This window comes from Solanum dulcamara, chromosome 4 (assembly GCF_947179165.1).
Source record: "Solanum dulcamara chromosome 4, daSolDulc1.2, whole genome shotgun sequence".
NCBI classification, from domain to species: Eukaryota; Viridiplantae; Streptophyta; class Magnoliopsida; order Solanales; family Solanaceae; genus Solanum; species Solanum dulcamara.
The window spans coordinates 47,964,786-47,988,164 of record NC_077240.1 but is presented as its reverse complement, the minus strand read 5'-3'; the positions used below and the strand labels follow the sequence as shown (position 1 = coordinate 47,988,164).

Sequence of the window (23,379 nt, the reverse complement as noted above, 5' to 3'; positions counted from 1 at the left end):
GACTATTGATTATATTGTGATGCCCGTGTCGGGGCTTGATTATACTGTGTTACCCATCTAGGGCCTTATTTTTGTAGCTTAGCCCATGTGAGGGCCTTATTTGCTATCTTATTTTTTGTGAGAGCATGTGATTCATGTTTTTCCTGTGAAAGAGGCTTGTATACTATTTGACTTGTAACTCCCTCATGAGTGATTGAGTTGGAGGTTTTGATCACACTTTAGTAATGAAACATTTACAAAAAGGTAAACTTTTATTTCAATGTATCTCTTTCCCATTGCTATCTATTTGAGGTTGTATATCATGTTTAGGTTGAGTTTTGAGAACTTTGAACCTTATATTACATGTTTAATTGAATATTGCATCCATGCCATATGTGTTGTGATGCATTCATCCTCATTCAGCATATCATTGATCTCAAGGAAGTTGAGACATGTGAAAATTCTTTTTGAGAAAGTAAATATGACGCCTTTTTATATCCTTGACCATGATCTAGGTGGAAAGTTGATGAGATATTGAGATTGTGATTTGGTATATGGATTGCGAGTCCCCCATGGGTCCTTTTCTGGAAGCCTTAGCTCAATATGTGTATACGATAGGTTGTACAACAACCTTGATTCCACCGTACCACATCATTACATTATCTCATTACATTGCTTTTTAGATTATTTGACTTATCAGATCATATGTGATATTGAACTATCCCTATGTGTTTACGTTACTCGTGTCATTTATATAAATTAGCGGCACTAATGCCAGAGTAAAACTTTTCTGTATGCTGATGGAAGCGTTCTTTAGTTTATTTCATAAGTTTGATTAATTCATTATACTCAGTCGGTCAAATCTAATGAATACATGTGGATTGTACTCACCCCTACTTTTGTGTCCCTTTTGATGCAGATCCTAGTCAAGGTATTCCATGTGGCAGCTGATTTCCTCAAGCGGTTTGAGACGTATCGGATTAATGGTGAGACTTGTGATTCGGATCACCATTAGTTCCATCTTTTTCTTTCAGCCTTTATTTTTGTTCAAAGACTTATGATGTTTATCAGATTCGACAGTTGTACTAGATACTTTTTACACATATGACACCTCATTTTAAGATATTTTTCTTGTTATTCTTCTTTTCGTTTCTTTTGTGGCTTGACTTCCCCTTGAGGAGTATCGTATGAGATTTATTATAAGGCCTACACATCAGGTTGGGTGTTGAAATATGTGCCATCATGACCTTAATTTTTGGGTCATGACATATACTTTCTTTGGGATATTACAATTCCTTTCTTTGATCTGTCAACTTCTATGCCCAGAAAAATCAGCTCACCAAGATCCTTTATTTTGAATTTTCTTTGCAGCTTAACTCGTGTATGATTGATTAGCTTGTGATTGCTTCTTGTGACAAAGAGATTATCAACATACACAAGGATAATTGTGGTATCATTCCCATCCTGCTTAGTGAATAGTGAGTAGTCAAAATGGCTTTATTTAAAATTCATGTCTTCTAGGCTTCAGTTAATTTCTTATTCCACAGTTTGGGGGCCTGTTTAAGGCCATATAGTGACTTGTGGAGTTGCAGACCTTAGTAGAATCCCCTCGAAAAAACGATCAAGAAGCTTTATATACATCTTTTATAGAAGCTCACCATTCAAGAAAGTATTGTGGACATTTATCTGGTAGATGAACCATTGCCTAGAGGCTGCAAGAGCAATCACTAATCTCACAGTGACCATCTTAGCCACTTGTGAGAAAGTTCCCATACAATCTACCCCCTCCTTCTTATTGAACCCCTTAGCCACCAGTCAAGTCTTAAATCTCTCCACTTCACCTGAGGCCTTATATTTGACTTTGAAGATATATTTACTACTAATAGGAGACTTATTAGGGGGCTAAGTCCACAACACTCCAAGTGTAATTATCTTCAAGAGTAGCAATCCCCAACTTCATGGCCTCAACCTACCTAGGATCAAGAGAAGCATCTTCGAAAGATTGAGGTTCATGATGAGAAGAGTAAGTTGACAGGGCATGTATGTAAGAGGAACTCACATTTGAATAAGTGACAAAGAAAGATATAGGATAGGCACAGTTGCATGTCACTAGAGTGGTGACATAATTTTTCAACCAAGATGGAGGTCTATGCTACCTGGTATACTTTCTGGCATCAGCCAATAATGGTGGGGGATCAGAGACAATGGGCATAGAATGTGTGTGATCAGACACATCGGATGCAGTAGGTGGATACCCTTTTTGGATATATATATATGAGCTGCCAAGGTGTACATCAGGAGATAGTAAATCTAGAACTGGAAAGACAGGAAACACTAATCATTGCGTGTGCTTGAAAGGAAAAATATCTTCCTTGAACACCACATTCCTTCTAACAAAAACTAACTTATATACTAGATCAAAGAGTCTGTACCCCTTCTATGATTGCGAGTATCCCATAAGAACCGTAGAAATGACTCTAAAGGCAAACTTGTCAAGTACCCTAGGACTTTTTGCATAGCACAATCGCCCAAACACCCTAAGATGACTCAGAATAGGTGAGTGCAAATACATTAATTCATAAGGGGTTTTGTGCCTAATAACTCTTGAAGGAAGCTTATTCAACAAATACACTAAAGGCTCACATACTCACCCTAGAATCTCAATGGCATTGCTAGTTGAACCTGAGTGATCTGGCCATGCCAAGAATGGTTTTGTATCTCCTTTTAGCTACTCCATTCTGTTGAGGTGTGTATACACAAGTACTTTGATGATGAATGCCAAAAATAGTGGAAAGGCTTTGGACTTTATTAGTAAGAAACTCATGACCTTTATCAGTTCTAAGAGTTTTACAAATGAAGAAAACATATTTTGCACTTTATTGATAGAGTTTCCCAGAACTACAATAGTATCAGACTTAGAGTGGATAAGGAATATCAAGGTTAATCTAGAGTAATTATCTACTAGAGTAATAAAAGTATCCCTTATCATCATAAGTGGGAACTCTATATGGACCCCATACTCACAATGTAACAACTTAAATGCAGAATGAGATCTAGTAATGCTAACAAGAAATGGAAGTTTGTTCATCTTAGATAGTGGGCAGACAGTGCAATGGGGAGACTTAGTATGAGCTAAATGAGTGAGATCACCATGTTTTCTTATTACTTCAATAAGGGCATGTCCAAGTCTTAAGTGTCACAGATGATTAGTAACAGTGAGTTGACTAGCTATGTTAGTAGTTTGATATTGAGTGGTAAAGCAAGACTAAGACTAGGATCTTGAGATGCCCTTCAACATATAGAGACCTTGTTGTTCCCTACCAATTCCCTCCACACTTCAAGTGTAGAGATCCTGAAAAATATAAAAATCAGGGGAAAAATTGTTGAGAACTGTAATTCATTGGTTAGTTGGGAAATCGATAGGAGATTGTATTTAAAATCAGGTAGAAAAAGCACATTGCTAATATTCTGACATAAATACATTAGAGTTTCCTGTGTGGGATACCTAGACTACATTTCATGTTGGTAGTTGCACTGTACTCCTGTCATTGTGAGAGATAGCTTGACAGTCTTTAGCATTTTCAAGATTGATGTCATGTGATTGGAGGCACATATGTCTACTATCCATTTTTTATTAATGTAATTGGTCAGTAAAGAGATCAAGATACCTTCTACAGCAGTACTTAATGAGGAGCCATCGGGAGTTCCTTTGTTTAGCATATCAACCACCTGTTGGTATTGTTTAGGAGTGAAGTAGGGCCTAATTTGATTCATCAGTGAAGAGTTTCCCCTGCTTTCCTAAAGGCCAACTTGTTTCATTTGGGGAAACACTCTTGGATGTTGCATAGGCATCTGAGATCCATATTATGGGAGTATATCCTTGTGATACAAATTACTGCATTGGCATCTGATGGCCTATCTGTTGAGGCCAGTGACCAAAGGTAGGTCCACCTACTCTTTCTCCTCTAGTCAACACATCAACATGATTGGCATAAAGTCTAGGCTTACATGCAAGACTGAATTAGTGTTGTGATGGCACTGCTTTCTTTTTACCCTTCCAGTCTATCCGGAGGATAGCCAACAATTCTATAACAATTGTCCCTTGTAAGACCTTTAAAGCCACAGACTTCATATATCACTTGAGGCTTCATTTCTTTGGAGCTTCCACTGGATCCCTGGTGAGAAAATTTAATATTGCTGAACAATGCAACTCCATCTCTGATCGCCATTATTGGTGTGGAACCTCAGAAATTGAGAAGTTCTAAGATCAGTTACTTTTGTTACAAATTAGCACTTCAAATCAAATGTAAAGGCTCTGATACCGCGTTAGTAGTCATGACCGATCAGATCTAACTCAGAGGATCAAACGTATGCTTGAAAATCAGAGAAGAAAGAAAAGAGGAAAATATCTGAAAATGAAAATTTGGTTTCACTCAATTCTCTATAATCAGATGAGTACAATATATAGTTAGCTGGCTAACTAACTTATAGTAACTGACTAACTAACTCTAACAACTTCTATCACAAAATATCTTAATTGGTTAAAGACCAAACTACCCTATCTCTGATCAACTGATTCACAGGAAATAGAAATGGTTTTCTTCAAACAACATCCACACATGACTATTTGCATGGTGAGGCTCATTTGGTGTTCATCTCTATAGAGAAGAATTTGAAAAATCACCCCATTGTAAATAAGAAATGCATGATTAAAAAAGCAAAGTAAACACAAAGAAGTTATCAATTTCGTCGAATCTCTATAGTGAAGAAACTTTAAAAATAATAATATAATCCAAGAAAAACACCACAACTAAATAACACAAAAAATGAAAGAAACAAGAAAGGAAACAAAGAAAGAAGAACAACTACAATTAAATAACACAATAATTAAAAAAAAAGAGTTGAGAGAGAGGACGAGGGGAAGAACCTAGAGCAAGAAAAAGGGAGGAAGAAGAAGTGAAGAGAGAGAAAAATTAGCTGGAGGTGGGTTTGTCCACAAATTAACACGTGAAATGTGAGAATGTTAGAATCTTTAAGCTAAATTTACGCTCACTTATTATATAGTAGAAATATAAGACAGAATAAGAGATATATATAAATTTGACCCTTGACAATATAAATATAATTCTTGACGACACCCTTTTTCCAACAAGCAAATGTTGCGGCCATTTTCTAGGCCATCCTCTAAACTTGTTCACAGTCTACTAAAACCCAGCTCCAATCACTCCCATTACAACTACCACAAATCCAGTCTTCAACTAGAAGACACATATTTACCTTTGCTTGAAAAATGTTCCAACGAAAATCACATTTATCAAACTCATGGCTTCATGGTACATCGTGCTTTAGATCAAGACAACTTCATTCTCAGCCAATTCTTCCACACATGTTCTGCCCTTGGCTTTGTCAACTATGCATATTCAATTTTCACTTCCAAACCCAATCCAAATATATATCTTTACAATACTTTGATCAGTATCTTCTCTCGACAACAACATTTATCTAAGGTTGCAATTTACCTTTATAAACAAGCTCGAGCCATTGGCTTATATCATGATACTTACTCTATCCCTTTTGTGTTGAATGCTGTAACTTGTCTGATCACCTCTAGGCAAATTCACTGTGAAGCTATTTTAACTGGATTGAACAATGATGTACACGTAGCAACGTCGGTTGTACGGATGTATTCTTCTTTTGGGTGCATTTCTGATGCACGTAAGGTGTTTGATGAAATGCGTAACAGACATGTGGGCTTGTGGAATGCCATGATTGTGGGTTATGTTAAGGCTCATGATATGGATACCGCGAAGCACCTGTTTGATAATATGCTGGAGAAGAATGTGGTTTCTTGGACTACCATTATTGCGGGGTACGCTCAGGGGAATCAGTTTTCTCAGGCTATAGGTATGTTCCGGAAAATGATGAATGTGGAGGTTAGTGCTAAGCCTGATGAAGTAACAATGTTAGCTGCACTTTCAGCTTGTGCCCACTTGGGTGAGCATGAGTTGGGTGAATGGATCCATAGTTATATTATAAAACACAGGTTACGCAGAACTGTAACTCTTAACAATGCACTTATTGATATGTATGCAAAATCGGGCAATGTAAAGAAGGCAGTAGAATTGTTTGAGAGTATGGAAACTAGGAGTGTTGTTACTTGGTCAACAGTGATTTCTGCATTGTCTGTCAATGGCTATGGAAGAGAAGCACTTAACATGTTTTCTCGGATGAAAATGGTTGGAATTAAGCCAAACAGAGTCACCTTAATAGCAGTATTATCTGCATGTAGCCACGCAGGACTCGTGGAGGAAGGCAGATTGTATTTTAAGACAATGGAAGAAAAACATGGCATTAGTCCTGACATCAAACACTATGGTTGCATGGTTGATCTTTTAGGGCGTGCTGGATACCTCGATGAGGCTGCAAATATGGTTAAAACGATGCCGTTTGAAGCAAATGCAGCAATTTGGGGATCACTTCTTGCTGCAGCCAGGAACCAAGGTCATGTCAAACATGGGGAGCAAGCTCTGAAGCATCTAACTGAAGTTGAACCACATAATAGTGGGAATTATTCCCTTGTGTCCAATACATATGCTGCTCTTGGTAGGTGGAGTGAAGCTAGGGTAGCAAGAACGATCATGAGGAACACAGGAGTCAAAAAGTTGCCAGGTGGTAGCTTCATCAAGATGAAAGATCGAGTTTATTATTTCTATTCAGGAGACAGATCACATTCTCAATGTGAGAGAATATACAGAGTTCTTTCACAGTTAAACAGGGTGTCAAAGATGGTACCGCATGAATATTGGGGATATGAAGAGCTTCTTGATGCTGATAACCTCAAGAGGACCACTTATAAGACAAGGGGTAGGATTTTGCATAACTTGACTGATTGTTTCAAGGACCATTAGCTTCAGAAAAAAACTCAACTAATGTTGAGCAGCATTAAGTACCTTCATGTGAAGTTACAAGTAAGTAGGACTTTAAAAGAGCACAGTTTAAGAATCTTCATAGAACTTGGCATTAGAAAGAAGAGGATGTATCATTCAGCTCAGATTAATACCATTATTCTTGCTTCTTCCGTTCCGAGCCCCCACTTCGAATTTTCTATTGGTGACTAGTACCTAATTGATCAAGTTAGCTAGATTCACTAAGTTAGTGACAAATCATGCTTGAAGGTTACAAATTAGCTTTGTTGTTTTTGTTTTTTGAATTAAGTTCTAACTAGTTGTTGGATATTCTTGGTTTACAGTCGAGAAGTATTTCCAAATGCATTTTGTGAGCTCTCAAAGTGAATATTCCTTCTAAATCTTGTGAAGCTCTTGTCCATGTGGCTTCCTTTTATTGATTTCCTTTCTCTCACTGTTCTGGTTATCCTTTTTGATTTAAATGATATATAAACTACATTCCATTTTCTGGCAAAAGTTAAAATTTCCCCCCTAAATATCAACTTCCAATCAAATACTCCAGCCATTATTCCTTTGCATCATATTTGTCCCATTTCTCTAGTTTAGCAGATGGATCCTCATTGTTTTTCACCATTGGCCACATCCTCTGACACATGTAATTTTAAGAGCCACTTCAGCAGACAGTTTCTCGAGGGTGAATAATGCCCATCTCTGCTTTCACTTTCAATCTTACACTGAATAATCTCCCTGAAATGGAACTTTCCTTCGAGAAATACTCACAGTGCAAGAACCCCAAGAATATTCATTACTTCAGCTTTAATAGTAATCATTATGGCTCTTATCCCTCTTTACCACCGTATTAATTGGTACCCCACAGATTTAGTAGTTCATCCATCTGAACTATCACCCACATACCATTTGAGGAGCAGAAGATAAATATTACAGACAGCCAAATACATTGCGGAACCCTCAAACAACCAGAGATCACCATGATTAATGGTGAAATAGAGCCGCATCCTTTCCAGCAGTGTTCTTAAAAAGGGTTTTGACAAGGGTTACACTGGAAGAATCCGTAGAGTTTCGATGTGTCTGGAATGAATCTTCAGTTTTTTGATGGTCACATTTGTGAAAGTTGCAAATGCAGAAACAGACATCTTGAGATGTCCAGATAAACATAGGATTTTGTAAAGATTGGTTTGTAATTTTAGTATTGTCAATACTTAGTTGAAGTTTTCATTTTATTTTTATGGTTAAAGGTCATAGGAACAATGATGTACAAGTGTGATTTTTATGTCAATTATAATTCTAATCCAACAATAAGAATGTCGCCTTTCTTGGGAGTTCATCAGTTGGAAGCAGTCTATGGTGCTTCGGAAATTTCCAATGAGAAGCTAGTCACAGAAAACAGAACTAACCTCCAACCTCAAGTAAAAAGGAAACCTAGAATCTAAAAGTCATTTAATGCACTAAAGAAAGGGGTAGAACATGCAGCATGCATATCAGCACAATGTGTTTAATCTGCACACATTTACTGAGGCTGAAGTGTCTAATAGGTGAATGCTTCAGTTGAGGTGTCTAAATGAAAAGAGGTGACAACTTTAAGGGGCTGTCTATGTATTTGTCCATTAAAGGTGTGAGCTTCCCATTTTCAACCTTCTCAGTTTTTGGGTATGGTCAGGAACAGGTCATTAGCACTTCTCAGTGACTCAGGTTGAGCAAACCAAATGCAGTCCTTCATATGTCTCTTGGCCCATGCATTATTTTCTTATCTGCAATTCTTGTTACTTTTGCTTAAGTTTTTCGTATGAACTTGCTGAACTCTGTTAATTACTGCTTCTGCACTGTTATAGTTTACCTTAATTTCATGAATCTCTAGTTTGCATTATCTAGTTGGATGCACTTAGCTTGTTGTTGAATGCATAATTTAAGGTTTGTAGAAGATTTGGTCTACCTTAGGCTAGACTTCTTCTCGAGATTTAGATGAAATTTCATGTAAGGGTCAATGAGTATTGTTTTCCACATTTACTCACACCTGGTAGAGTAACTGGTAAAGTTGTTGTCATGTGACCAGGAGGTCACGGGTTCAAGCCTTGGAAACAGCCTCTGGCAGAAATGCAAGGTAAGGCTGTGTACAATAGACCCTTGTGGTCGGGCCCTTCCACGAACCCTGCGCATAGCGGGAGCTTAAGTGCACCAGGCTGCCTTTTTTTTACTCACACCTGGTAGTTATGCAACTCCAACGTTGATTACATTAGCAAACTAGAACTATCATACAGAATAAGGGTGTATACGTTACATCTGGGTAACAATGAGGGATTTTTGTGGCCAAACTGTTGGGAAAAAGGCACCGACTGTTTTTCCACCCCTTCCGGACCGCCTTCAAGCAGAAAATAACAGAGAAATTTAAAGAGAATAACAACACAAAGATTTGACTTGGAAAACTCTCCAATTGGATAAAAACCACGGACCACCCAGAAAAATATTCACTATATGAAAATTGTTACAACCATATAATACACAATATTTTTCTCACACACCCAAATACCTAAAATACTACATCCAAGAGATCTCCAAGAGAAAATTTTCTAAATCTCAAATGTATTTCTCTAGATTTTTGTTATGTGTTCATGGTGGAGATACCTATTTATAGGCAGTTTAGAGTCGTGGTTGGTGCTTATGAACACATTTATGCCACCATATTTGATAAAATGTGTGAAAACCATTAGCTTTCTTTCTTGACTTCCATCAACCAAATGCCCACAATTTTGACCTTTTTTCTTCTTTTAAAAAGAAGAAAAATATAACTCGTTGGCTTTTGCAGTTGTCCAGCTACACATAACAGAATTAGTTCTCTACCTAACTCTATACTTGGTCAACCATGTGTAACTACAACTTTCACATTGTCTGTTACTGACAATCATAATTTTAAATTTGGAATTATCATACCCCCACCATAAAGAGTGCATCCACTCAGATTGAAAAACCAATCCAAAAATTTTCACTTGAAATTATTTTTCAATTTCAAGAATTTCAATTTCGGCTCATGTCGGAAAAACTTGCTAATAACTTATGGTGCAACCCTCTTGTTGATTTCTTGAGAGTTCATTAACCATCGACATCTTTTCCACCACACACCTTGCATCACTTATCAACCAATGCCTATGTGCAAACTTGTGGACCAACTACTAATTAAACATCCTCTTCCATGGCAATTCTAAAGGTAGCATTCATGCCATGAGGATTTTCATCTTTCTTACAAAAGAATATCATCCCCCTCTTCTAGGCAGACAACATTGACAACATTTCCTTTAGAGCTTCCAGCCGAACTAGCCCCATTATTTGGACATTTACTCTTAACATGTTCTGGTTGACCACAATCCCAGCAAACGACCTTCTTCTTAGAGCTTTTATTTTGCTTCCATTTTCCTTTAACAACAAGAGCTGAATTTTCTTAAGATTTTTCATTTCCATTCTTCAATCTTTTTTCCTCAAAAATCAATTTGCTCGTTACTTCCGAGAAAATCAAAATTTCCTTCCCATACATTAACATGGATTGCGTGTGCTTATAGGAAGATGAAAGAGACCAGATGAGTCGAAGTGGCTTGTCTTCATCATCAATTTTCTCTCCAATAAATTTCAATTTAGAATCAATCTCATTCAAGACACTCAGATGATCAGAAATAGTTGTACCTTCATCCATTTGCAATTTATGAAATTGCTTCTTCAAATATAGCCTATTTGAAATAATTTTGGTTTGGTACAATTCTTCAAGTTTCTCCCACAACTTCTCTGTCGTAGACAATCTAATCACATTGGCAAGAATATTTTTAGCTAAACATAAGCGAATCTGACTTGCGTTTTCATGTCTAGTTCTTCCCATTCTTCATTACTAATTTTGGATTTTTCTGAGCCTCCACAGCTTTCAGATTTTTCTGAACCCTTGTCATTTTTTCCGCTAGTTGGTCTTCCTTTCAACGCCTTGTGTAATCCAGATTGGATTAACACATCCTTGACTTGCACTTGCCACAAGCCAAAATTAATTCTCCCATCAAATTTCTCAATCTCAAATTTTTTCCCCATCTTGCTTATCAGTACTAATAAATGGACAATAGCAATGAAAAATACCTACTAAATTAGTTTCCAAGAAAGAGAGGTGGATCACAACGGATACACTTAAGTATCAAGTCTTTACTTAGCCAGAACCTCTTTAGATTATACTTATTCCAACTATTACCAAATATACAAGTGCCTCAAAGCAGCTCCACCAGAATATCAAACTTCATCAGAATCAGACTCCACTTGCTAATTCACTAGGATGAAACTTCAAAAAAACTCTGATATCACTTGTTGAGAAAAAGGCACCGACTGTTTTCCCACCCCTTCCGGACCGCCTTCAAGTGGAAAATAATAGAGAAATTTAAAGAGAATAACAACACAAAGATTTAACGTGGAAAACTCTCCAATTGGATAAAAACCACGGACCACCCAGAAAAATATTCACTATATGAAAATTGTTACAATCATATAATACACAATATTTTTCTCACACACCTAAATACCTAAAATACTACACCCAAGAGATCTCCAAGAGAAAATTTTCTAAATCTCAAATGTATTTCTCTAGATTTTCGTTGTTATGTGTTCATAGTGGAGATGCCTATTTATAGGCAATTTAGAGTCATGGTTGATGCTTATGAACACACTTATGCCATCATATTTGATAAAATTTGTGAAAATCATTAGTCTTCTCTCTTGACTTCCACTAACCAAATGCCCACAATTTTGACCTTTTTCCTTCTTTATTCAAACAAATACAACACCAACTTCTAATGGAGGTATAATAAAACAAAAGTAACTAGTTGAAGGACAAATTAGGACTTTTTCCCTTTCTTTTCGTATCTTACTATACTTTAAAGGATCGTTTGGTGATGCATAAGAGGAGTTAATCTCGAGATAATTTTTGAGTGGCATTTAATCCCTTGTTTGGTTGCAAAAGCTGGGATAACTTATCCCAGGATTAACAATTAGTACTGGCATAAGTTATCCTTTCCTGGGATGGAATAATAATCCTAGGATTAACAATTAGTACTGGGATAAGTTATCCCTCCCTGGGATTGAAATAATAATCTTAGGATAACTTATCTTGGGATAAAGATGTAAAAAAACAAAAAATACTCTCTTAAACTCTCTTTTATACACCACTTTTACATTCATGTAAATTGACATAATTTTTAACAACATTTATGTAACATTCATAACTTTAATTAATCGTTGTTTTTATGAAAATATATTTTTCTATTAAAAAACTACATTTTATAAATACAATTTCTATTTATGAATATAATATAAGTTGAATTTATTTCTCTAATTCTTATATTTATTTATATTTTGATTTCTCTTAAAATGTTCATACCACTACTAAATTACATATTTTTAATTATATAGTTTATTACGAACTTAAATTTTATATATCAATCAAAATGTAGATAATTTTAATTATAAAATTTCTTTTACTTTAATAAACTTAAAATGAAAGTTTTATTTTTAAGCTAAATAAGATGGAAGTTTTATTTTTAAGCTAAATAAGATGAAATTTTTATTTTAAAGTTAAATAAGATGGAAATTTTATTTAAAGCTGAATAAGATGAAAGTTTTATTTTTAAGTTAAATAAAATGAAAGTTTAATTTTAAAAACACATGGCACAATCATGAAAATGAATAAATAAAATTACGTAAGTTAAATAAGAGGAAAAATTTATTTTTAGGAATGAATAACTAAAGCTTGCAAAGAAAATGTATAAATAAATAAATAAATAAAGTGGAGGGTATTTTTGTAAACAAATAACTTATTCTTAGAAACTATGCAATGGATATAATTTTGAATATGACCAACCAAAAAAGCAATAAAAACTACTCTCAGCATAACTTATCCCAGCATAACTTGTATCCAAACTAAACGACCCCTAAGAATACTAAAACAAAATAGAAAGGTGCATCTCGGAAAACAGCTAATGTTGAAAAGAGTTAAATTTATTGTTGAACTCATGGGATTAAATATTTGGTACATGTACATATGGTGACTTTTCACCCTTATTTGGAGAGGCATGAGATGGCACTTAAAATAACCACCACTACACTTGTTCCCTTCCATATGTAATTCCTGCATTATCAACAATTTGAGCTTGGGAATGAGATTAAACCTCTCACGGTTGCCTAGAAGCCGATGAAGATCTCCCTTTATCTCTTGAATAAACTACATCATCACTTGGTACCTAGCTTTTGAAAGGAAAACTCCAAATGTGCATCATGTATGGCATGTGATAAGCAAGTTGTTTAGAGAGTCAAAGCATAGAAGAAGTCATGCCCAAGACCTAGGCTTGCAAATCCCAATGCAACAAGAGCACTGCTATATAAGATGTGTACTTTTGGTTTCACAAGATTAAGGAATCCTGTGAAGATACAATTTGAAAAATTCATGAGACAGTGAACATAAACTTAGTTTATGCTGAAGATAAAAACAAAAGAAGGCATTAGTCTCCTTTTTCTTTTTTATTGCAAAAAGACTTATACTGACTGGTTGAACAAGTAAAGATGGTTTCTCAAAAGTCTTACCTCCAGTTCTGGTGTTGTCTAGTGATTTGGGAACAAGGTAATAATCCATTTGATTTGATTTGCAAATAGACAAAGCGCTGGGAGATCTTAACTCATAGTGGCAGGGCTTTGTTCCTTCTCTAACGCATCCTGGGACATGCATATTCTCTAAGTTACTTTCTTCCATTTTATGCATTTCTTCATACTTTGGTTTCTTCTTTGAGCTAGAGGGACTCCCTATCAGGCCTATGCTAAGGTTGTTGACCTTAGATGCTGAAATATTATATCTCTCTTGATATGCAATGTCTGGCATAATCAGTTTAAGATCATTCAAATCAGCAGGTCCACTAAAACTTCTGCATTCACTGACCTCAGTTGTTGAATCGAGTACTTGACCTTGTGTTCCATTCACGGTTACCGCATCAATTTTGCCGGCTGGACATGCAGGATATGACTTCTCATAATCGATAAAGTGCTTCAAAACTGGATTAGACACATTAACTTCTTCTTCTAACTCGGAGCTCAAATGATTCTCCATATCAGCTGATTTTGAATCTCTATGATTCATGTTTCTTGTTCTCAACTCTTTGCCTGGGACCTTTTCATCATGTGAATCTGGAACAATTCTGCCTCTGACCCTTGCTTTATTCTCTGGAATTGGTATCGCAAGAATTCTTTTGTTCTTATGAGTGCACCTTTTTATATTTGATGCACATTTGTGCAGTTGAAGCCAATTATCAACCTTTGAGTGGTTTTGGGTTGATCCTCTTTCCATTGTATTTGCATGGTTCTTCTTGCTGAGTCTCAAATTAAACTTTTTGGGTATTGAATCTCTTTCTGATAGATCTTGTTTCGTAAACACTGCCACCTTAATGTCACTATCTGATGTGTCTCCGCTGAATTCTGTCTCATTATCCGCACTGAATTTCGTAGTTGGACTGATAAGGCAGCTAGTTCTGGAAACACTGCTCTCTGAATAGCATTCTGATGTTCCTTCTATGGGAAAATCCAGAGACTTGGCACAGTGAGTGGATCCTTTTCCTTTTCTAGGAGGAAGCAAGGATCTACTTTTCAAGGATTGGATTTCTACTCCAGCATTTCCTGATTTACTTCGGCTACAAACAGTAGGCCTCATAAATCTGGGAAAGTCTGCTAAAGAGGTAGATGTGACACTAATTTTTTGAAATCTCATGTTAGACCCTAACCCTTCAATGCATACATCTGAGAGATCCACTAGTTCAGTTGAAGAGGGTGATATTACTGTAAGCTTTCCTAGTTTCTCATTCAGCTTCTTGATTTCTTTTGTGACATCATTGCGGTTGTACTCAATTTGGTTCATCTTCTGCAGCAGATTATTTATTGCAACTTCCTTTTCTGCCTTAACTTCCTGTAATTGAACATGTCACAGTTGATTGTAAAAATAGAGAAGCAATGATGGGAGAGCAGGAAGTGTTTGCATCTGGATTCTGAGGTAAGACAGCCAAATCCTTATCTTTTGGATGAACAAGCAATTACTTACGTCTTCATAATGGCAAATCACGTATAAAGAGTTAACCCTTTAGGTATATCAGGAAATTCCTCTTGTGCTCATGTCATGAGCGTGTATATTTGTCTACTTTCCTTCTTGAAGCATTGAACATTATTATGGCAATACATAAAAAAAATCATTTTTTTAACTGAATTGTTGTTATATAATCACTAACTTTTTCTTTTTATGAGAATGGTAACCTATTATTCATTTTTACAAATATTGTTAAATTATCTCTAGTTTTAATTGTCTCCCTATTCTCCGTAGAAGGCTTTGTGTTAATAACTTCAACTTGTTAGGATAATATACATGCCTAATGCCTTTTCCTCTTATGTTTATGCAAAACTTTTGAATCATGTAGGTCCGTCCGATCTAGAAGCTGAAGCTATTAGTAGGACAGCAACTTTACTTTCATATAAGTTATCATACCAAGTCAAAGTGCCTACAGTTCAACTATAACTTTGGTATCTCTCATTTCAACTAACATTAGCCCCTAACACCATCTCTTTCCTAATGGGCTGTTCAATTCCTGTTAAATTTGCCATCTCACCTCACTCAAATGTTCTATAGGCTAAGGGTCTTAGAAAAATAACTTAGCCCAGAAAAAAGGGGGTGTACTGAATACATATAATGAGCAAATAAGCATATTCCCTGTGTAGCTGCTTCAGTATTAGATCAGGTGGAGCCAAATGTACTCACAGTGTGCATATGGATAATGAAGATGATGGTTTATTCACTTCCGTGGTTGAAATTTAAATCAGTAAAAGATCATATTTGTATCCATGATTCCATGGCATTAATAGTGGCCTAGATTTCACATTGCTACTAAGGTTGTTTGTGGTTGTGATTTCAGCAAGTATTTTTTGTATTGAAGCTGATGTACACCATCTTGGAATTTTCCATTACTTTTGGACAATCAGGATGACATATTGAACTAGTCATAACAAATCAATTACATGACAAGAAATGAACAGAGATATGTTGTATGTCGTAATAATGTAAGAAGTTGCCCGGATTAGTACTAGGCTCAGTTGATTTTTTCAATGACTTACTGTTGATTCTTCATTTCTTAATTGAATATGTTTGACTCGTGTTGCAAAATTTAATGTACACAATGTCTCGCACAAATCTTCTTCATGGGGACCGACATGAACCAGCATTAGTGTTTTGGAATCATCACCTGGATATTAAGAAAACACATGAATTTCTGGCATTATTGGTGTGATACTAAAAAGGAGTGAAGAAAATGTGAAATTTTCAACTTGCGTAGATTTTGCATGTTGAGTGAGAAATGGAAAGTATCCATGAGAATGTGAAGCACAAGCATAATTTCTAAATGCTTGTTATGGAAAACATTTGTTGATAGTTCAATGAGTATGAAAAATATTTAACAAGAAAAAGCATATAAGAACTTATTTGGTTCAAGTTGCTAGAACAACCAGGAACATCAAAGAAATTGGGGTGTTCTATTTCCACGTGTTATACATCTCTCAATGATATTTTAACCCACTGGTTGATGCTGGTCCCTAGGTCTCCCTTCTTAGGCTCATGCTACTGGTTGCTGCTTCTAAATTGCAAAGAAGACTAACAGGAACATATGTAGACATATGTACAATCATTTCAATCCCTTCGTCCTCTAAGATTGAATGTTGAGTTTTCCATTGCTATCCTACGAGCTGCATTACAGCAAGGTTAGACTGAGAAAAGGTGTGGTTTACAGATGTTTCGATTGAATCGATTATGTGGTAAAGGATTGTATTGCATACCAAGCCTATGTTTAATCCTAGTAATTTAATCCACATTGTGGAATTCCTCAAGCTCGCTAAAAGTCTAAAACAGCTGGCAAAATCGCAAATCACTGAAAGTTTTCAGCTATCGCTCTCTCCTTTGTTCCATTTCTAATTCATTCTCAGCACTTTAGTTCTCTCCTTCTCTCTCACCGTCTAGGAGAATGATGTCCCCAAGAAAGGCCAGGAGATCGATTAAACAACTCCCATAAAGTAAGTCTTCGTCGTACTACCTAAGTTACTCTAGACTTATCAAGAAGTCTAATTGTGAACATTTGCGGACTCTTGGATGTGCATTACTTCAGAGGAGACTACATGATGTCGTTCTTGATTCAGTCCATGAATGCAGGGTATTGTTTGACTCTTGCTATAGGTCAGAGCTTCTATTGTGCTGCTGTGGAGATCGATGGTGAAGAAGCTCGAATTAAAGTAGGTCTCCTGTTTCAGTTTGATATTCATTAATCAGCTTGATAAAATGTAAAATCTGTTTACATTTTTCCACTCCTCCAGTAGCATATTCAAACTCACTTCATTTGAATTATTCGTGTTCCTTCACTTGAGCATACGATCCACTCGAGTATGCCTCTCTGTTTGCCATCAATGTTTTCTTTACCCTTTTTATTTTTGGTTATTTCATCCTAAGTTGCTACCATAAGCATAACCAGATGTGGGACCAGAAATTTAAGTGTTCTGTTTTTTTCGATGAAGATTTGGAACGAGAATGCTATATTAAGCCATCAATATCCTTTACTTGAAGAAACTAATGTCTAACAGTGTAAGATAGTGTACATCCATTTCAGTTTCATCTTTACTGCAAACTTCCAGAACGTGATACTTAACATGCAGAATAACATAGGCTCTTGGCATAGGTCAAACAGTCTGTCATATGAACATTCAGCTAAGATGCATGCTTACCTAGGGAATCTTTAAGAACTTGCGTCAGCTTGCTATTCCTGTCAACAGTAAATGCTACGATCAGGATTAGTTTTGAGTTAATGGTGAAACTTCTATAATTATATGTCACCATCAGCAATTACTAAAGCCTACAAGTTTTTTGAGTGGTCAGAATCTGTCTGCTTGGATTCTCATCCACTTTTTTTCTTGAGTCAGGTATTGGTATCGAATGTCATGTTTGTTGAGTTACCTGTAAGGAATGTGGCGCTTTTTACTTTGGAGGGCATAGATGACATCTCCAAGGGCAGAAAGTGAGAGATTAATTGCTTTTCCCTCTTCAAATCTTCTCCCCAGTGCTTTTGTTTTTAGAACACGTTCACTTCCTCCAAGGTCGATCATCCACAGTTTGTTCGTTAACCTTCTCCGTTTACTAGCACTAAAGCTGGAAATTGATATGCGAATCATGCTGTATGGAGAAGACGGAAATTATTTAGAGTTTAGACACCTTTGAGATTTGTGATCTATATTATTCAGAGTTATCCTTCAAAACCTGGATCAGATTCAAGATATCCACATACACATCTCTGTCAGATTCATTTTTTTAATCATAGTCATTTAGCTGTACTTGATAAAAGCTAAAGACCTTTCTACTTGACATTTTTGTATCAAAATAAATTGATTTACCAATGAGATCTGCTTGATGTTCGGTTGGAATATGTGGAAGCAGTGGATCTGAAACCACATCCTAACTTGTACAATCTCATGGCTTGGTTCAAGTCATTTACTTGGATGGTCACAAGATTTTCAATCTCGGTTTCTCCATTGGGATGTGTTTGGATTGAAAGACTGCATGAAAAAAATATGATTTACATGAGAAAGTAGCTAACCTCTTCCAGAATGCTGTAGGAAGTGGACCAGAATTAAGTATTGATCGTAATGTAGACTGCAAGTAGACTAGGTTCATTAGACAGGATTAGCAAGTTGATGCAAGAATTTGCATCAGCTTGCTATTCGTGTCAACAATAAACACTAGGAACAGTGGCCTTCAGTGTCAGTAAAGCATGCAAGCTGTGCAACCAAACAACAAATTAACAAGTTTGTTCTGTGACTTGCCATGGTGGTAAAGGGAATATTGACTTTGTTGTCTGACTATGTGGGGTGAGTAGATCTTTTAAATATCCCATGTATATCTCCAGCATACTGAAACTGAAGAGGAATGCATGGTTACTGTCTGCAGCATACTTAAAAAGCGCCTCAATCCCACGGGGCACAACCCCTGGAAACTCCTCTGTGCCTTCCTGGTAGGTATAGTTACCAAAAACATTGTACTTAGATAATGCAACAATATGCTTTCCAAAATTTTATAGTATAGACTCTCTCTAGGTATCACCTGCTAATTTTCTGACCGGTTCTCATTTAGCTCTGTGCTATTAGTTGAGTAATTCTAAGAGGCCGTTAGGTATACAATTTGGTTATACATGGATTATAATGTATGAGTTGTTTGCGTGGTGAATAATAATTTATAGAGATTGTTATGCAGTGAATAATAATGTGAGGTTTCTTGTTTACTTTAATGGTATTCTTGTTTTAAGATACTCTGATCGATGTATCTTATTCCGCATTCTATATGGTACAAAGTAATACAACATTTGGTTTTCAAAATTAAACTCTGCATAACTTAAGATCATATTATTTATGTAGGGGTTTATATACTGAGAACTAAACATCGTTTAAGTAATACATTTTTGATAAGATGTTTTGCTTTGCTTATTAAAACAGAAGGATGTGTAGTAGAGAATATACCATTGTGAATGTTTTCCCTGTGCCCGTCTGTCCATAAGCAAATATGCACGCGTTATAGCCATCCAGAGCGGACTTAATTATTGGTTCTATTTCTGAAAACACCTCACCTGCCGTAGCAAACCAACAATCAGCTTTGCATAATAAGCTATTTACGTAATTTATTATTGCTGGTTTTGCGTTAATTTTTAATTTCTTCAAAGTAAAATTTGCAATACTCCCTTTTTTAAATCATCAGCATTGAAGAAACTATGACATGTTGTCTATGAGCTGGATTGGTTCATGAAATTGAAAGCAATATTTCTTTTTTCTTTTCCATAAAGAATTGAGTACTAGCTCAGTAACAGCTAAATGAAAGAATTTTTTTTTTTTACCAATTAAGAGCACTTGCCCCAACTTTAAATGAAGGAAAACTGTCTTATTCTAGGAATGCTCATATCTTTAATGATTCAAAAGGATGCTAAGGAATAGTCAAACAATAACATCCAAGTAATTCTAGGTGTCTTCATCTCTTTTTTAAAAATCTATTAAATTATTAGATTATTTGCATTTTGGGGTTTCTTTCTTTTATCTTGCTGCAGCATACACGTTTGCCTTCAATTTAAGTTCATAACTTTTAAGTTTGATTTTGGTTTTGTCCTTAACTTAATTGTGTGATTTTTATTTGGTGCTTTATGTGATTTTGAGATTCTATCCTTTATTTTAGTTTGAGATACGTGTTAAAATCACACTTGAACTATTTCTCTTTTTTGAGTTTTATAACTAAATTATTGGGAGTGTGAGTTTCGTACCTAAACTATCACTTATTAGTTTAAGAAATACACCTCTCTTTTAGATATGAAACTAAAAAAAAGGGATAGTTTAAGTGTGTTTTTGACACTTATATCTTTTAGTTTAAACTGGTTCGCATTTTTTAATTGTCATAATTTATGTTTGCTAGAATTTGTGACCTCACCCAGAATGTAGATAAGATTGATATTTGTTATTTTATTGTCTCAATTTATGTGACATAGATAGAATTTAGGGAGTCAATTAAATTTTAATATGATTTTAGATATTTTAAGTTGTTAATTATTGTGATTTATAGTATTTTTATGTAATTTTTAAATAATATATGTTACTTTCCTTGTCCCAATTTATGCGTCACCGATAAAATTTAATTTTTTTTAATTATTATGATTTATATTACTTTTACTTCATTTTCAAACAATATATGTTACTCATCTATTCTTTTTTATGTGGCACTTATTCTAGAATCAATCGAACTTTTTAAATGTCTTTTAAATATTTAAAGTTGTTAATTATTATAATTTATAGTATTTTTTACGTTGTTTTAAAATAATAAATATTACTCCCTTTGTCCTAATGTATGTAGCACATATAGACTTTCAAGAGTCAATCAAATGTTGTTAATTATTGAGATTTACAATACTTTTTACGTAGTTTTCAAATTAAATAATACTTATTACTTCTTTTGTCTCATTTTATGTGACACCGATAGATTAATTTCAAGAATCAATCAATTTTTTTTTATGTTTTTAAAAATATTTTAAGTTGTCAATTATCATGATTAAATAAGACAAAAATTAAAACGGAAGAACCACTGAAAAATTACAGATATACCCTCAAGTTGCTCAAGCAGGCATGTCACATGCAGCCTGCTTGAGCAGCGGAAAGCACAAGTTCCGTATTTTTCAAATTGAGTAATACATGGTACTCTTTTTGTCCCATTTTATATGACACTAATAGATAATTTCAAGAATCATTCGGTTTTTCTTATGTTTTTAAAAATATTTTAAGTTGTCAATTACCATGATCTATAGTATTTTTTTTTGCATCTAAATATATAAAAAAAAATAGAAACGAATTAAAACGAAAGAACCACAAAAACATTACAGATATACCTCCAAGATACTCAAGCAGGCATATCGATCCGTTGGCTGCTTGAGCAGCTTAACTCCCCTCTTATTATATAAGAGGATATCTCAAATTTATTTTGTAAATCGGGGAGATAATAAGACAATGAAGATTGTCCATAACAACATCGTCGTATAGAATTATTGTCTCTAGAGATGTAATATGGAGAACACAAAATTGATTCAAACACCGATAGAACCGGAAGTGCATTCTTAAATACTGTTAAACTTTTCTATAGTGACAGTATTTGTTTGAAATTTTCATAATTGTTATAGTGATATATATATACACACACACATTAATATTGGACGTTTAGATTATATTTAGCTGTTATAAGCAAAAGTACGCAGAAGAATGGTTTAATGATTTAGTGTACGAAGAAAAAGAAATATATTTGTTAACTAATTTAATCAAAAAAATAGAAAGAATACGAGCGTAAAAAAAAACACAAGTAGTCTTTCCTCGTGAAGTTATGACCATAATCAATGATATCATTTAAATACAATAGTTTCCTTTTATATATTTGCACATGAAATTTATTATGTGCATGGCATTAATGATGATTACAATAAATATTTTAATATTTTATAAATATATATATTATATTTCTTATAAAATATTGTTACACAATATTTGAATAGAATTGTTAAATAAGAGTAATTTTACAAAGAGTATATCGTTATAGTAAATGTCGTTGTTATAAAAAATTAAAATGCAGCATGAAAAATCTTTGAAAAAAAGCAGGCCGCTAAGTGCTATGCACATAAGTAAATTTTCATTTACAAATAAAAGGAATATAACTTTACTAGGTAATTTCGTATATTTAAGTGATCATTTAAGTAACGAACTCTATATTGTTGCTACAGAGAATGTTTTTTTATAAAAAAAGAGTAATTTTAAAATAAAAATGACTTATATTACCCCAAAGTAAATTAAAAAGATCTAAGGGAAGAATTATTGTAATGGAACAATCCATTCACAAAGAAGTACCAGTTTAGCTCATATAACTAAAATAAATAAGATGAAGAAAACAGAGTACCTTGTGAGGAAGAAGGATGGAAGACCTTGTCAAAGCTATAAATTTTGGACTTATTGTCAGCCAAATTTATGAGCATCTCATTCGAATCCAAAGCTTCAACTGACTTTTGACTGCCAATGCTAATGGGTCTTATCCGACAAAATACTCGAATATTACCTGAAGTAGTAGTGTTTTTCTAAATAACATTAACAACTTTTCTTAATAATTACTGTAATATGTAGAAATTAAATTTATCCTGAAAAAGTTGCTAACCTTTCAAATCCAAGAGGTCATTAAGAACCTGCCTCCTCTGTACGTTAAGTTTCATAATGCAATCATCTAATACTTCAAGTTCACCTGATATGTGATGCATATGAGACAAACTAACACACCAAGGCGAAGCCAAAATCTAAAATTAATCACTTGATCTATCCATCCATGTCTTTACCTTTAATCTTTGAAATAGCAGCTTCCTTATTACTGTTTTCATATACCTTATTGTCATCTGGTAGCTGTTGTTGTAGGTCTACTTCTTCTTCTTCTTTATCAGTTGGCTTTGGTTGCAGGGCCTTGATGATTCCACGAACTGAATCCACCCAGTTACAAGTTAGGTGTGTTTTCGAACCCATGAGAGAATGAATTGATTCATTTAGGGACCCAAAGGATCTATCCGAATGCTCCATGCTTTTCATATTCCCTGCAGCCTCCTTCATTATACTATCAAAATGATGTATTTGCTGTTTAACTGGTGATGATAGGAAGAGCGTTTACATATAAATAATTCTATGGATTGCTAATGTCATCTCCATGAAGAGACTACATTTATTTCAGGTGTCAATAATATAATAACATGCATTATATTCATGTTTGGATTTTGGCTTCTTGACAAAAAAACATTAGATTAAATGTATGACTGACCAAGAGAGAAATGATTGACAAAACATAGTAAATGCTAATAGA

General features: G+C 34.8%; 2 protein-coding genes across 2 annotated transcripts; one reads left to right on the top strand and one right to left on the bottom strand.

Moving 5' to 3' along the window:
* The first annotated feature begins 5,063 nt into the window (after positions 1 to 5,063).
* Positions 5,064 to 16,049, top strand: LOC129887413 (pentatricopeptide repeat-containing protein At5g56310-like). The gene is given in 4 exon segments (XM_055962503.1): positions 5,064 to 6,810; positions 6,813 to 6,843; positions 14,884 to 14,946; positions 15,365 to 16,049. Coding segments are annotated over 2 exon segments (1,698 nt in total). The 5' UTR covers positions 5,064 to 5,135; the 3' UTR covers positions 6,836 to 6,843; positions 14,884 to 14,946; positions 15,365 to 16,049.
* LOC129887412 (kinesin-like protein KIN-14B) lies at positions 12,693 to 23,304 on the bottom strand. The gene is made up of 11 exons (XM_055962501.1): positions 22,868 to 23,304; positions 22,693 to 22,776; positions 22,441 to 22,596; positions 19,488 to 19,594; positions 18,798 to 18,982; positions 18,369 to 18,530; positions 17,935 to 18,150; positions 17,706 to 17,743; positions 16,056 to 16,183; positions 13,497 to 14,862; positions 12,693 to 13,333 (listed from the first exon to the last, which is right to left on the bottom strand). Exons 1-11 carry the CDS (start codon positions 23,130 to 23,132, stop codon positions 13,218 to 13,220), a joined length of 2,823 nt encoding a protein of 940 aa, XP_055818476.1. The 5' UTR covers positions 23,133 to 23,304; the 3' UTR covers positions 12,693 to 13,217.
* Positions 23,305 to 23,379: the final 75 nt, after the last annotated feature.